General features: G+C 36.8%; 1 protein-coding gene across 4 annotated transcripts in view; it reads left to right on the top strand.

The window, feature by feature from the left end:
- FXR1 (FMR1 autosomal homolog 1) overlaps nucleotides 1–15,692 on the top strand; it is a 66,379-nt gene that overhangs the window by 29,933 nt on the left and 20,754 nt on the right. For all 4 annotated transcript variants that reach the window (XM_039221195.1, XM_039221193.1, XM_039221192.1 and 1 more), the window contains exons 4-9: nucleotides 7,188–7,259; nucleotides 7,645–7,793; nucleotides 8,027–8,120; nucleotides 8,555–8,671; nucleotides 9,854–10,024; nucleotides 12,293–12,371. In XM_039221195.1, the coding sequence (XP_039077126.1) occupies nucleotides 7,188–7,259; nucleotides 7,645–7,793; nucleotides 8,027–8,120; nucleotides 8,555–8,671; nucleotides 9,854–10,024; nucleotides 12,293–12,371 (682 nt within the window). The remainder of the gene's footprint in view (nucleotides 1–7,187; nucleotides 7,260–7,644; nucleotides 7,794–8,026; nucleotides 8,121–8,554; nucleotides 8,672–9,853; nucleotides 10,025–12,292; nucleotides 12,372–15,692) is intronic.

Raw genomic sequence — 15,692 nt, 5'->3', positions numbered from 1 at the left:
AAATTTTCATTCTTGTAGGTCAGGAATAGTTGAATATTGATAATTTTATATGGTTCACCCTAAAATTTTGCTCTCATAAAAATGTTAGGCTACTTGAGTATTCACCTTTTAGTCAACCTATGAGGCTTACAATATGATTTATAATAGAAAGATGATTTTGAAAGGTCTGAAATTCCAAGGTTTATTTTTAAGCCCTCTTTGTCAGTTTCTTTTTTATTTTTTAATTAAAAAAAAATTAAAAAAAATGTTTAATTTATGAGAGAGCGAGAGGGAGACAGAGCAGGAGCTTGTGAGGGGCAGAGAGAAAGGGAGACACAGAATCCAAAGCAGGCTCCGGGCTCTGAGCTGTCAGCACAGAATCCGATGCAGGGCTCAGACCCACAAACTGTGAGATTTTTTTTTTTTTTTTAATGTTTTTATTTATTTCTAGGAGAGAGAGAGAGAGACAGCACGAGCAGGGGAGGGTCAGAGAGAGAGGGAGTCACAGACTGAAATAGGCTCCAGGCTCCGAGCTGGCAGTCAGCACAGAGCCCGATGCGGGGCTCGAATCCACGAACTGCGAGATCATGACCTAAGCGAAAGTCAGACGCTTAACCGACTAAGCCACCCAGGCGCCCCTCAAACTGTGAGATCATGACCTGAGCTGAAGTCGGAAGCTTAATCAACTGAGTCACCCAGGCGCCCCTCTTTTTTGACTTTCAAGAAGTGGTGGCATAGGTTTTAAAATCTTTATAACTTTCAATACAATTAAATTTTTCATTAAGTGTTTGCTTGTTTGATTTTGCTAACTTAAGATTCCTAAGAAAGTGCTCAGTTTGTGAAGTTGGAGGTAATGGGAAAAAGATTTTTTTAGATTTTCCTACGCTGGATAAATAATGTTCTGAGATAACTAGAAGTGGAGTAGAAAATGTTTTTTCTCCTGGTAATTTTACATGTGAAGATTTGTCTTTTCATTATAGATACCTGCTTTGTTCAGCAAGTTAATACCTGAGCTTGCACAAACACATTACATAGAAAGCATGACATCTCAAGCTAGTGTATACTTTTAAAAGTTTTTTTTAAGCCTTACTCTTGGGTTTAACATATTTGATAAAAAGTTTTTTATTTGTTTGAGTTGTAATGCTTTTTGAGATAAGAATTGGCACTTTGTTTTCTTCTGGCATATGCCTTTTCTCTCATTTTAGGGTAGATTGTCAGACTTTAAGTTTATATGTCTTTATTTTAATTAAATGTTGGAATAGAAGCCTTGAGAGAAAGTTGGTAAAGGTAATAAGAATACTTTGAATTAAGACATACCTTTATGTTAAAATTTTAAAATTCAGTATTCTAGGGGTGCTTAGGTGGCTCAGTTGGTTAAACATCTGACTCTTGATTTCGGCTCAGGCCATGATCTCACCTGTGAGTTTAAGCCTCACATCTGGCTCTGTTCTGACAGTGTGGAGCCTGCTCTGGATTCTTCTCCCCCCTTTGGCCCCTCCCCCTTTTTTGCATGCATGTGCTTTCTCTTTTCCTCTTTCAAAAATGAATAAAAAATGTATAAAAGATAAACTATTTTATTTATACAAAAGATGCAAGATACGTGTAGTTTCCATTGTACCTTTATTTAAATTTTTTTTTTTAATGTTTATTTTTGAGAGAGATACAGAGCAGGAACTGGGGAAGGGCAGAGAGAGAGAGAGGGAGACACAATCTGATGTAGGCTCCAAGTTCTGAGTTGTCAGCACAGACCCCAACATGGGGCTTAAACCCACAAACAGATCATGAGCCGAAGTCATACGCTTAACTGACCCCAGGCGGCCCTTCATTGTACCTTTTTAAAAAAAAAAATCTTTAGGGGCGCCTGGGTGGCTTAGTCGGTTAAGCGTCCGACTTTCGCTTAGGTCATGATCTCGCGGTTCGTGGGTTCGAGCCCCGCGTCGGGCTCTGTGCTGACTGCCAGCTCGGAGCCTGGAGCCTGTTTCAATCTGTGACTCCCTCTCTCTGACCCTCCCCTGCTCACACTGTCTCTCTCTCTCTCCTAGAAATAAATAAAAATATAAAAAAAAAAAAAAATCTTTATTTACTTTTGGGAGACCGTGCAAGCAGGGAAGGGTCAGAGAGAGAGGGAGACACAGAATCTAAAGCAGGCTTCGGGCTCTGTGCTGACACAGACGCTTAACTGACTGAGCCACCTAAGCACCTCCATTGTGCCTTTAAAAAATGTCTCAGTTTGATTCCTGGAAACAGTCTGAAAATTTTACCTGTTTGTAGTATTCCAAGTCTTGTTAGTCTTAATGCTTGGGAAATGTTCTTAAATGTGTTTCTTAAAGAAGAGGTGAACATATTCTTCTTTGTTATATGGGAAACGGCCATTTTTCAAGACTTATGAAACCCATTTGTTGAAAGTTATCAGCAACATACACAAATGAGAAAATACTATTGTATAGGTAGATAAGTTACATTAGTGTTATATAGATGTTAAGCTTGCTTTCCTAATGTACATTTTCTGTTTTCTTCATAATAGATTATGATTGTAATGAGATGAAGTACTGGACACAGAAGAATACTACTCAATAAATGTATCTCATATAGTTTTAAAACTACCCATTAGGATTAAGTATTCAGTTTAGTGGTTAACATTATTTAGAAGTTTTCTTTATAGTTAATTTGGTGAAATTGGTAAAAAAAATTTCTGGTGTTCATATTATCTTTATTTGGTTGTGACTTTGAAAGGGATAGTTGAACATTAATATCTTGAATGAAAAGTTGGTTATGTTAGGATCCAGACTGGAATTCCATTTAAGTAATAGTTCGGTTATGTACTAGAATTTGGAAACCATTTTGTAATAAGGTTTGACTTGGAGTTATTTGGTAGAAAGAACCCTGAAATACATTTTTGGAATTTGATTCTTCATATTCCATCCTCCACTTTTTCATCCTGAGTACTGTTGTGTTTTTAGGTTTCTCTCTGTACTTTTTAGTCAGCTGTTTTTTAAAGACCTTCCTTGGATTTGAAGAAAGAGATGTTAAGACAATGAGGGCCACTGCTTTAGAGTGTGATTTTCTTGGAATAGTTTGGAAATTTAAAGTCTGAATAAAGGGAATTTCTGTGAGGAGCTCCTACTCCAATGATCATAAGTAAATACAGTGATCAACATCTGAGACATGATCTACTAGGTCACAATTATGCTGGGTCAGTGAAGTGATTTTTTATTGTATGAGTGTTCTGTTCATTTTGTAAAGAATATGATTTGACCCATTGCACTCAGGTGGAGCCAAATTCATACCGTTTGATTCAAGTTCAGGAACTTGGATTTAGTAGGCTTTATGTGAGTGGCTTTGTTTTTCAGAGGTAGACTTATTAATGTAGCTTATAGAGGTAGATGTAAGTATAGAATGGAAGCCAGCATTTTAATGTTCCATGAGAGAGAAAGCCTCAAGACAGTCCTGAATGGTTTATTCTCTCTTTTGGAGTTAACTGAAATAGGAAGCCAGATTTCTAGAAGATTGTGTTCTGGTGAAAATAGAAATAGAACAAGAAGATTTAGGTAGATTAAAGACCTATTTTTGTCCGCAGATTTTTGAGATACCCATTCACTAGATCACCAAGAGATACTCCAGTCTGTTTACCTGAAAACAGGGTTTTCTTGTAACTTGCAGTATTCTTGGGAAGATGGTCATCACTTCCATTTGGGTCTGTGGGCCATTAAAACAATTCTTTAAAAAGTCATTTTACATTTTACATACAATTTCACAGAAGTTAATAATAAGGGATGCTGAAGGTCAACATTAAGTATTTTAATGAGCATTTAAACGTAGCAAAATTAGCTTTTTTAAAAAAAAATGTTTATTTACTTTTGAGTGAGAGCGAGAGAGCGCATGAACAGGCTAGGGGCAGAGGGAGCCAGAGACTCAGAATCCTAAGGCGTTTCCAGGCTCTGAGCTGTCAGCACAGAGCCTGATGGAGGGCTTGAACTCCTGAGCCATGAGGGCATGACCTGAGCTGAAGTCAGACTCACCACCAACTGAGCCATCCAAGTGCCCCAGCAAATTCAACTTTTTATTCCATATTTTCCTCGTTTTGATAATACATCTACCTAAAGTGAGAACAGATCTCTATTACTTATTGCTCATCTGCTGTCAAGCATATAAATCCAGAATAAACTCATCTTACAAATACTAATGTCATATTTAAAACACATCTAGTAAGTTCTGGTTTATCATTTCATTCTGGTTCATTTTACAGTACTTTAAGAATATTTTGGAACTTTTAGTGGCTTCTAATTTTATTGAACAGAGCATTGTCATCTTTGTGCTACAATTATACCATTTTCATATTTAACCGATTGCATTGACTAATCCATTGAATTTTTTGCATGTCTTTATCATCTGTTTCTTTCTAGTCATCTTTGCATGCACAGATGTTTTGGCATTTGTCCATTTTTGAATTGTATGGGGTACATTTTGTTGTGCAAACAAAAGATGAAAGAATATGGTCACATGTCCTTTTAGAAAAAACAGAATGGTCCACAGTCTGGTCTCAGGATTTTGTATGATGAAGTCCCAATTTGAATTATTAACTGGATGAGAATACTAAATTTCCTTTTTCTCCTTAGAAGTGTATTGTTTGGGAATATTCATGTAGGTTGTCGTCATCTAAGAGCTTCATAGTGGGAGAGTCACAATCATCTTTAGAATCTAGAGTGCTGTCTCTGCATCAGTCCTGATTCCTCTAATAATTGTAAAATCCCTTCCTTTGTAAACTATGTCTTTGCAGTTATGGGTGGAAAATGAAAAATTCTGAGTTCTTTAATAAAAAATTTTTTTTACATTTATTTTTGAGAGAGACAGCACAAGTGGGGGAGGAGCAGAGAGAGAATGAGACACAGAATCTGAAGCAGGCTCCAGGCTCTGAGTTGTCAGCACAGAGCTCAACACAAGGCTCAAACCTGTGAACCATGAGATCATGACCTGAGCCAGAGTCGGAGGCTTAATCAACTGAGCCACCCAGGACCTCTAAGAATTCTGAATTCTTAATTGTTCAGTGAAAATCAAAAAGACTGCAAGAATGGTGTCTCCAGTTTTTTATACTTTCTTCTTGAAAGACTATGCAGTAAAGAAACTACAGGATGATGCAGTAGTAACACTATATTTCACTGTTGTGTTCTTTCAGGTGATACCATCACTCTTTTTTCTTTAGACTTTTTAAAAGTACAGCTAGGAATAATTGGTGGATGATGATGCAGTAGTAAAATGTTTCAAGATAGAGAAAAAACAGGATCACTAAATTTCCGCAGAGAGGTTCCATTGGATACATACAATAATTGCAAGATAGAATGAATTTTGTTTTATTCTAAAAACTTTTAAATGTTTTTATTTATTTGTTAGAGACCGCATGAGCAGGGGAGGGTCAGAGAAAGAGGGAGACAGAATCTGAAACAGGCTCTAGGCTCTGAGCTAGCTGTCAGCACAGAGCCCGACACGGGGCTCGAACCCACGAACTATGAGATCATGACCTGAGCCGAAGTCAGACTCTTAACCAACTGAGCCACCCAGGCGCCCCTGTTTTATTTTAAAGAAAGTAAAATTTATTGTATTTTGGAGACCTGTAAGAAAGGATAAAAGTTACGAAGTAGATTTGCTCATAAAGAAATGGCAAAGCTAAAGTTAAGTCCGCTGGAGCCTGAGTGGTATATATAGGTCTTCCTTTTTGTCTGATCATGGTGCACTGTGAAGTTGATCATGAGACTTTGACTTACTCATTTACATTTCCAGCATTTCCCCCACTTTAAGGTTACTTTTAGATGACTTTAGTGAAGCTTTAGGCTATTCGAAACTATTTGCATATTAATAGTTTTCACTTAACCCATAGATAGATGGGTGTTAACTTTGAATTTTTTGGCCTTCTTTGCAGAGACATCCTTAGTTCATATAATCAAGATTTTTGTGGGGTACTTCTTGGTCATCTGTTCTTCCAGCCTCCCCTCTTCACTCCCCAGATTTCCATGTGTTGAAAATGATAAACAAGATGCTGTATTATAAGAAATAACTCTAATCCCTAATGGAATCTTTCCTAATGTGTTAACAAGCTACTTGGTAATTACAAATACAGAGCGTATAAGAAAAAATTTTTTATGTAGGTTTTTAAGATACTTATGTACTAAATTTATTTTTATTGTTCAGTAGAACCATTTGTGCATTTGATTTGGGTTCTTCAGCAAGGAATCTGAATACATCCTTGAAGGAATTTTAAGATTGGGTTTCTTTTTGAAAACAACTCTTGAATTCAACATCTTAAAAATAGTTATCAGATATCAAATACATCTTAAATGAGTTCTAGCTTATCTTTGTGTCTGTTACTTGAATCATCAGAATGCAGTGCTTAAAGATGACAGTATTGATGGAAACTGGAAGAACTGTTTCACACTGTGTTAAACTGTTTTCTAAGAATAAATTTTTGAAAATACTAACGAATAGAGGCACCTGGGTGGCTCATTCGGTTAAGCGTCCGACTTCAGCTCAGGTCATGATCTCATGGTTCGTGTGTTTGAGCCCCTCGTCGGGCTGTGTTGACAACTAGCTTAAAGCCTGGAGCCTGGTTCAGATTCTGTATCTCCCTCTCTTCTCTGACCTTCCCTTGCTCATGCTCGCGCTCTCTCTCTCTCAGAAATAAACAAAACATTTTAAACAAAATTGAAAGAAAAATACTTATGTATAGGAAACTAAAGAATTTGGAATTAGATTTTTTTTTTTAAAGAGATTTTATTTTTTTTTAAATGTTTCATTTATTTCTAGGAGAGAGAGAGAGAGACAGCGTGAGCAGGGTAGGGTCAGAGAGAGAGGGAGTCACAGACTGAAACAGGCTCCAGGCTCTGAGCTTGCAGTCAGCACAGAGCCCGATGCGGGGCTCGAACCCACGAACCGCGAGATCATGACCTAAGTGAAAGTCGGACGCTTAACCGACTAAGCCACCCAGGCGCCCCTGGAATTAGATTTCTAAGGAGCCAAATTGGAAATATCCCCATTTGGGATTTCCAAAAAGGGTTCGGTTTTTCAGTAGTATAATTTAATGTACATGACTCTTTTATTAAACTATCTGTAACACACATACAGTGACATTTTTGTTTCTGGTTTTAAAATAAGTCATTGTTTATGTTGAAATCTTTCAGGATGAATAGATAAGGACTTTTCCTCCCCCCTCTTCTCAGGTGTATTCAAGAGCAAATGACCAAGAACCATGTGGATGGTGGTTGGCTAAAGTTCGAATGATGAAAGGAGAGGTAAGTAATGCCTCAACTCTCGGTTTCTGTAAATGCCACTTTAACTCTTAGTATTGTTTCTAACCACCTACTTTATAAATAGTTCATCATACATTTAAAAGGTTTATCAGACCATTAATTTTCATTTGTTTTCTGAATTTGCAAACATTAAAGCTGCTCTCCAGGGGTTTACTTCAAACATGTGAGGACCACCAAGGTTCCTGGTTGTAAGAACATATAATCTAGTTTTAAAGCAAAACAGATTGATGTAACTAAGCTGTGCTTAGTATTTGTGCCACAAGGGGGAGGGTCTGCTGGTTAAGCTGAGCAAGGCAATTAGAACTTCATTTAAAGCTCATTATTTTTGTTCAGATGGGATTTTTAAAGTATTTTTGATGTCTTTTAGTTTTATGTCATTGAATATGCTGCTTGTGATGCCACTTACAATGAAATAGTCACATTTGAACGACTTCGGCCTGTCAATCAAAATAAAACTGTCAAAAAAAATACCTTCTTTAAGTGCACAGTGGATGTTCCTGAGGATTTGAGAGAGGCGTGAGTAGTTTTGATTACTGTTGAATTTCTTTGTGAATTAACAGGATTTTTTTAATTTTTTTAGTGTAACCAAAATCTTTTTTCCCCCCCAAGTACCCAGTCAAAAACTTCTGATAGAAAATCTTTTTAGTAAAGAAAAGTTTTAATGGGTAGTGTCAAAATTAGTTTGTTCTGATTGCTTTCTGAATTTAATCTATTATTTAAGTCTTAAATATGAATTAATTCCTCCCTAGGTGTGCTAATGAAAATGCACATAAAGATTTTAAGAAAGCAGTAGGAGCATGCAGAATTTTTTACCATCCAGAAACCACACAGCTAATGATACTGGTAAGATAACTCCATATCTTAAGGTAGCCGGTGTATATTTTACATATTTTATAATTAAATATTTCAAAAGATAAAAGCTAATTTTGTATATAGTGCATTTATTAATCTGTATGGGAGAAAAAATTTTTACAGCTATAAAATGTTAAATTCTTACCTTTTGTGGAATAAGGAGATAAAAATAGGACATTCTTAACAACATGAAATTATTAATGTGTGGGATCTTGGATCCTCCTGTCTCCACCAGTTATAATTTGAATATCAGAAATAAATAGTAGGGGAATTCAGAAAAGAGCGTAAGAATACTTGTGGGGAGAGGCTGTGGCGCGTGAGGAGAGAAGTATAACAGATGAGAATCAAGGAAAGCTTTATGTGGAAGGTCTTTGTATGATCTTGAAAAATAAGATTTTTTGAGTGATTAACTTGTTTGTTTATAGTCTGCCAGTGAAGCAACTGTGAAGAGAGTAAACATTTTAAGTGACATGCATTTGCGAAGTATTCGTACGAAGTTGATGCTTATGTCCAGAAATGAAGAGGCCACTAAGCATTTAGAAGTAAGTGGGTTTACTTAAAAGATTTTTTTATGTGTCCCACTTAGTTTGATAAGTATATTATTCACATTCCCTGGCTCAAACTACTTGACTGTTAGGTAAGGTAACTTGGGACCTGTTCTTTGGCTAATATCAGGAGTCCTAGAACAATTATTTCTGTTACTTTCCCCAAACATAACCTTCTGTTTGTTAAATGCCTGCTGAGTTTTTTTGTTAGGACTGAGATAATAGGTGCCAAAAGAACTTAGAAACTCATTAGGGATGTCCAGTAGAACTGTATTGCTAGTTTGTCTTTATTCTGTCCTTGGCGGTTTTTACTACCCTGTAAACTGTCACTTATAACACACTTCTATTAGTAACTAGTTCACTGTAATAACTTCTGTAAGAAGAGAGGAGGACACATAGCATGCACTTTTTAAAAAGAGCGTATCGTTGCTTTTCTGTCCCATTTTAAGGCACTCTTCTGTTTTCTCCTACTCTTCACTGGCACGCTGTTACGAGATCCCCCTTCCCAACACACATTCAAATCTTTGAGAAATTGAGGTTTGTTTATTTTTTGGGACAAATTTGTGCATACCCTTACTCATTTAAAAGTTCCAAATAAGGGAAATGTGAATGAGTTGTGAAAAATGAATCCTCTGAATTGGAGAACTCCTTGTATCAGTAATTCCAGAACATTGTTTTAGAATTGCTGTTTTCTGTGACCATGACTAAATAAATTGATCAAACTCTTTTTTTCCTCTATTATATGATACCAAATGAGTATCCTTTAAATATTTTTTCTTAATTCTTTTTTTTTTTTTTTTAAGTTTATTTATTTTTGAGAGAGAGTCAGAGACAGCATGAGTAGGGGAGAGGCAGAGAGAGAGGGAGACACAGAATCCCAAGCAGGCTCCGCACCGACAGCACAGAGCCCGATGCGGGGCTCAAACTCACAAACCGTGAGATCATGACCTGAGCTGAAACCAAGAGTGGATGCTTAACTGACTGAGCCACTCAGGTGCCCCTAGAATTTCCTCTTGAAGTCTGAATCTTTTTATATGTATATATTATTTTATCTGTTCAGTTGAAATTTCATTTACTTCTACTTCTTGACTGTTAGGAATAATGCTACAAACATGGGCATATAAAAAACTTCTTGTTTTTAATCTTTTGTAATAAGTTCTAATATACCTCTTTTATTAGTGCACAAAACAACTTGCGGCAGCTTTTCATGAGGAATTTGTTGTGAGAGAAGATTTAATGGGCCTGGCAATAGGAACACATGGTAGTAACATACAGCAAGCTAGGAAGGTTCCTGGCGTTACAGCTATTGAGCTAGATGAAGATACTGGAACATTTAGAATCTATGGAGAGGTAAGCTATTGACTGACCCCACTTTGGGCAACTTTATAACATAACTATTGTTTGATTGTATTTTCCTTGGAATTTCAATTTCCCAGTGATAAAATACCTTAAAATCAGTCAGTGCAGTTAATCATTACATGCATGGAGGTGGGTTGAAGAGGATATTGTATTATATGGGGCAATGAGAGATTTAATGAGTATTTAATATGTGCTGTTTTTGGAAGTTTCTTAACCCAACTGCTTTTTTTTTTTTTTTATTTCTAAGAGAGAGAGACAGTGTGAGCAGGGGAGGGTCAGAGAGAGAGGGAGATACAGTATCTCAAACAGGCTCCAGGCTCTGAGCTGGCAGTCAGCACAGAGCCTGACGCGATTAACACAACTGCTTCTGATTTTAACTCAGATTTATGTGCATTATAAATAATTCACTTTTTTTGAGGGCTTCCTATGTGTCAGGTACTAGTAATTATAAATAGCATTTAATAGAGGAGCCTTTAAAATTTTTTTTTTTAATATTTATTTTTGAGAGAGAGAGAGAGAGAGAGGGACAGAGTGTGAGCGAAGGAGGGGTAGAGAGAGAGGGAGACACAAATTCTGAATCAGGCTCTGGGCTCTGAGCCATCAGCATAGAGCCAGACATGGGGCTCGAACCTACAAACTATGAGAACATGACCTGAGCCAAAGTCAGACGCTAACTGACTGAGCCACCCGGACACTCTTAGAGGAGCTTTTGAAGAATTTGAATAATAAGTTGAATAATTGGACAAAATGATTTTGTCATCAGTTAATTGTGATATTTGGGTGGCCTGGAAAATAATAAATCTGAAAAATAAATACTTCATACTTTTCATCAAGACCATTTTTCACATCAGAATAAATAGATGAGGTTTTTGGGGTGATAATTTCAAGTCTTCACTTTTCATACATAGCTCCTCATGAAAAGCGTGGGTCATTTAGTGACTCTGACTCTAGAGGACTGATTTTTTTTTTTTTTAGTTCTGAAACCTTGTGAAGTGGGCATTAAAACAGTAAGTAAGACAAAAGGCTTTGGAGTCACACTGCCTGTATTAGAATTCTGTTCCTACTACTTGGAATGAACTTGGAGAAGGTTACTTAACTTCCGTGCATAATTTTCCTTATTGTAAAAGGAAAATAATAGTAGAGCTTATATTGCCGTTTGTGAGGATTAAAAATGCTTAAAAATTTTTTGTGTCCTATGGTATGAAGACACAGTACATTTCATCTGTGGTTATTAAAGAACAAACATTAAGAGTGGATGGTAACTTACTGAGAACTACAAATTTTCTTTAGGGAGGTTCCTTCCCCAGTGTTCAGTCTTAAAATTATACCCATTGGAAGTGAGGAATGTTAATGATCTCTTTTTTTTTTTAATTCTTTTTTAATGTTTACTTATTTTTGAGAGAGAGAGTGTGAGTGGGGGAGGGGCAGAGAGAGAGGGAGATACACAATCTGAAGCAGGCTCTAGGCTCTGAGCTGTCAGCACTGAGCCTGATGTGGGGCTCGAACCCACTAACCATGAGATCATGACCTGAGCTGAAGTCAGACGCTTAACTGATTGAACCACCCGGGCACCCTAGGAGTTTTCATGTTAATCAGTAGGTACTTTTTTAAAAAATGCATTTCCACAAAAACAGCTTTTTAAATAATTTCTTATGTTGAGAATGAAAAAACAGCACAGACAGAATAGACAATATGAAAAATACGGGTTTTTATTTTAAACTTGAGAGAGCACATGAGTGTGAGATGGGGGTGAGAGAGGAGAGAGAATCCCTAGTGGGCTCCATGCTGTCAGTGCAGAGCCCGATAATGGGTTCCTTCTCATGAACTGTGAGATGATGATCTGAGCCAAAATCAGGAGTTGGATGCTTAACTCATTGAGCCACCCAGGTGTCCCATGAACAGTTTGTTTATAACATGTTTCTGAAGAAATTTAACAGGGGAGTATAGAGCAAATATATTTAGGATTGGGTTAAAATTTGGCTAACATAAGCTAAACTCTTGCTGTTTTTTTTTCAGGAGCTTAAAAGGGCTTAGAGACTTTTTAAAGAGATGTTCTAATAGTATGTTTTTTCCTAGCCTTTTAATGATTTTTTTTTAAGTACTTCATGAATTTCTTGACCTAAAATGTCACATTCATGGGCTGAGCAGGATCTTGTACTAGAGCATAGTAATTTAGAACTTCTCATTTCTTTGTTTTTGTTTTGGATCGGAGTTTTCTTCAGGATTACATTTTATGTTTATTTTCTCTTCATTCTGCAGAGTGCCGATGCTGTAAAAAAGGCTAGAGGTTTCTTGGAATTTGTGGAGGATTTTATTCAGGTTCCTAGGAATCTTGTTGGTAGGTACTTCTATTACATGTTAAATAAGTTAAATGTTAGTGATTTAATGGAGATTTAGTCTTGTCGGATACCGTATTTTATAGTTAATGAGAGCATTTGATAGCAGTACTTTTCAGTTTTTAGTAACATTGTATGTGACTTGTATCATTATCCTGTTTAAAAAGTAAAGGTGTTTTCTTCTGTACACAGTGACTCACTAATAAGACCCATGATTTTTATAACAGTTTGTCATTAAGTTTTTAAAAAGCCGTTTAACCCCTTGCTGATTTTCCTATTCTCATTCACTTAATGTCTTTTCATCATTCATACGTCCATCAGAGTTGTAGTATTTTTTGAGAAGGTGTTTGTGATATTTTCTTTTTGGTTTGGGGCAGAAGAAAAAGTAAGAGTGGACTAACAATAGGGTAATAAACTTCTACAGAATAGGTCCTGAGTAAAGAATAAGTGGTTGTTACAAAGGCTTAGAATGAGATAAGAAGTCATGGGCAGGAGAGAAGGATGGTGATCATGATAAGGAAGTTTTTGTTATTAAGTTTCTGACACCATTAATGAAAATTATCGTACCCATAGCTTATTATGTTAGTGACAAAACTTTGAGATTTCCCCTTGCCTCCAGAATTTTGAGTTTGAAGATGTAAAGGAGCTTTAGATGTAGCTTGGGATGATTTGTTTAATCTTTGGTATTATATCCTCTACATCTGTGCTATCCTTTTTAATGTTTATTTATTTATTTTTTGAGAGAGAGACACACAGACAGATAGCGTAAGCAGGGGAGGGTCAGAGAGAGAGGGAGACACAGAGTCAGAAGCAGGCTCCAGGCTCTGAGCTAGCTGTCTGCACAGAGCCCGACGCTGGCTTAAACCCAGGAACCCTGAGATCATGACCTGAGCCGAAGTCCGACACTTAACCGACTGAGCCACCCAGGCGCCCCAGTGCTATCCTTTTTAAATGCTGTTATGTCAAATGGGGAAATTTTGCTCTTGTAGTAAATTGGGATTATCCTAAGTGTTTACTATAAAAATAAGCATGCATATAAAGCAGAGATGTTTTTTAGGAGGGGCTTGAGTTTTTGTCTACTGTTGTGTCTCATCAGTATCTTGACCTTACTGAAATAGAGCCCCTTGGGCTCCATTTATATTTAATTAGGCCTGTGTTGCCTTTAGGAAATCATTTCTTGCTATAGGTGTTCTATTTGTCAAATCTTGTTAAAAAAATAGCTGTAGAAAATATTTAAAAGTTGTTTTAGACTGGTAACAATTTCATATACTCTGGGACAGTAGTCTACAGCACAAGAACGGGCAGTTTTCTTGGTTTTCAATGATTTGTTTGCTTATAGCTCCGCTTAAGCATTTGGATAGGTATGACATACTGCTGATTAAATAAACTCCATTTTATTCACTGAAGATTGAACTGCTGGAGAGCTGAGTTGAGATGTTAAAATTCAGTATAAGCTCAAATAGTTTTGTATGACTTTAATAAACATTAAGACACAAAATATTATAAAATGTTTATCTTTGCCAAATAAAATCACCTTCAAAAAGCTGCTTTTGAATATGACCCCCTGGTTTAGGTCACAATTATTGACATCAGTACCAACACCGTGATTGCTGCTTTGCAGAACATAATTTGACTTCAGTTTCTTCACTTGTAGAAATGATTTGGAGAGGAGTGTGCATGGGAATCAGGGTTTTTTCTTTTATTATTTCTTTTATTATTTAAAAAAAAATTTTTTTTTAAATTTCTGAAAGAGAGCGAGCGTGACAGCATGAGCAGAGGAGGGTCAGAGAGAGAGAGAGAGAGAGTGGGAGATAGAGAATCTGAGGCAGGCTCCAGGCTCTGAGCTAACTGTCAGCAACACAGCCCAGCGTGGGGCTCGAGCCCACGAACTGTGAGATCATGACCTGAACCGAAGTTGGACGCTTAACCAACTGAGCCACCCAGGCGCCCCTCAGGGTTTTTCCTAACCGAATTATGTAGAAGATAGCCTTGGTCTTCTAAAATTTGTGGTAGTGGTAATTTTGAGTAAAAATTCCTGATAATTTGAAATAAGGAAATTGGATATATTTGTAGTTCTCTGATTCTTCCCTATTCATTTATCTGTGCAATGATACGAGTATGTGTTCTGTCTCCTTTTTACTCTGTCTTGGTTGGCTTCTGTGATTTGGATTATTTGGGACTCTTCAGAAAATATGTATTAGGAGCAACTGTTCTACATTAGTGAAATACTGAGAGATAGTGTAAAGATTTCTTGATTGTTGTATATAATAATGCTACATTTCCCTCCAAAATGTTTTATGGGTAAAGCAGTCATTTGAAAAATAGTACATTCTTAGTCCAAGTGAAAAAGAAAAAGTGGACTCAGGAGTAAAAGGGAATGAGGACTTCTTGGTGGGTAAGTTCAAGAGAATTCCGTTATACTCCGGTCCAAGAATTCTAGTCCCTGATCATTCCCACCCCTCCTAAGTTAAAAAGAAAATATTATGTGGTCATTGCTTTAAAATGAACTGAAACCTTTCACCTCTTGGAAGCCTTCCTTAATCACTTCTTTACTCTGTCCCTTCAGCATTTATGCTCAGTGCTCAATTTATACTACAGGTCTGCCTCACTTTGTCAATATGCTTTGGAATTTAAACTATGGAAATGATCAGTTAAAATACTGACGGTCTCTGGTGGGACTAAATAAAACTTGCAGGTAGGTCCCTGCCACAGACCCCAGAAGAGTGATGGATGTACACTCACCAGTGGTATAGTTCATAGAAGGAAGGGGCAATGATTTTGGGGGAGGGATTATGATATATCAGTCTGATTTTTGTTTTTTCGAAAAGACATTTGCTTATTTTTAGCAGGGTCAAGGATGGAGTTGCTGCTTGAGCTTCACTGGGTTAACAATGAAGGTTGCTTTTATATACTGCTGCTAGGGCTGCTCAGAGAAGATCTACGTCATGTGAATTCCCTGTCCTACTCTATTTTTTTCTTTTTACCTGTTGAATTGTCGCTGCTTTTAAATTTAGGGTTATTAATGGGGCAAGAGGTTTGAGAATAGGTATAGAAAAACCCTGTAATGGTGTCTTTGCTGTATTGACCCAGTTACTGTTGCTGTTGTTCCTATTTATTCTTTAATAGAAACTGTTCTCTCAAGCATGCAATAGGAAGAACTATTTTATCCCCTTTCAACCAGAATGAATTTATTGTGGAAATAGATTGCTTGATTTAGGGGAAAAAAAGGAGGGGGGGCAGAATTTGGACTTAATAACTTTTATAAGGAGTGTACACATCTATTTCATACAGGGAAGGTTACCTGAATATTTACTTTTGTTACC

Source organism: Hyaena hyaena, unplaced genomic scaffold, assembly GCF_003009895.1.
Source record: "Hyaena hyaena isolate Hyena2069 unplaced genomic scaffold, ASM300989v1 scaffold_958, whole genome shotgun sequence".
NCBI lineage: Eukaryota > Metazoa > Chordata > Mammalia > Carnivora > Hyaenidae > Hyaena > Hyaena hyaena.
This window is presented reverse-complemented; position numbering and strand designations above follow the sequence as displayed.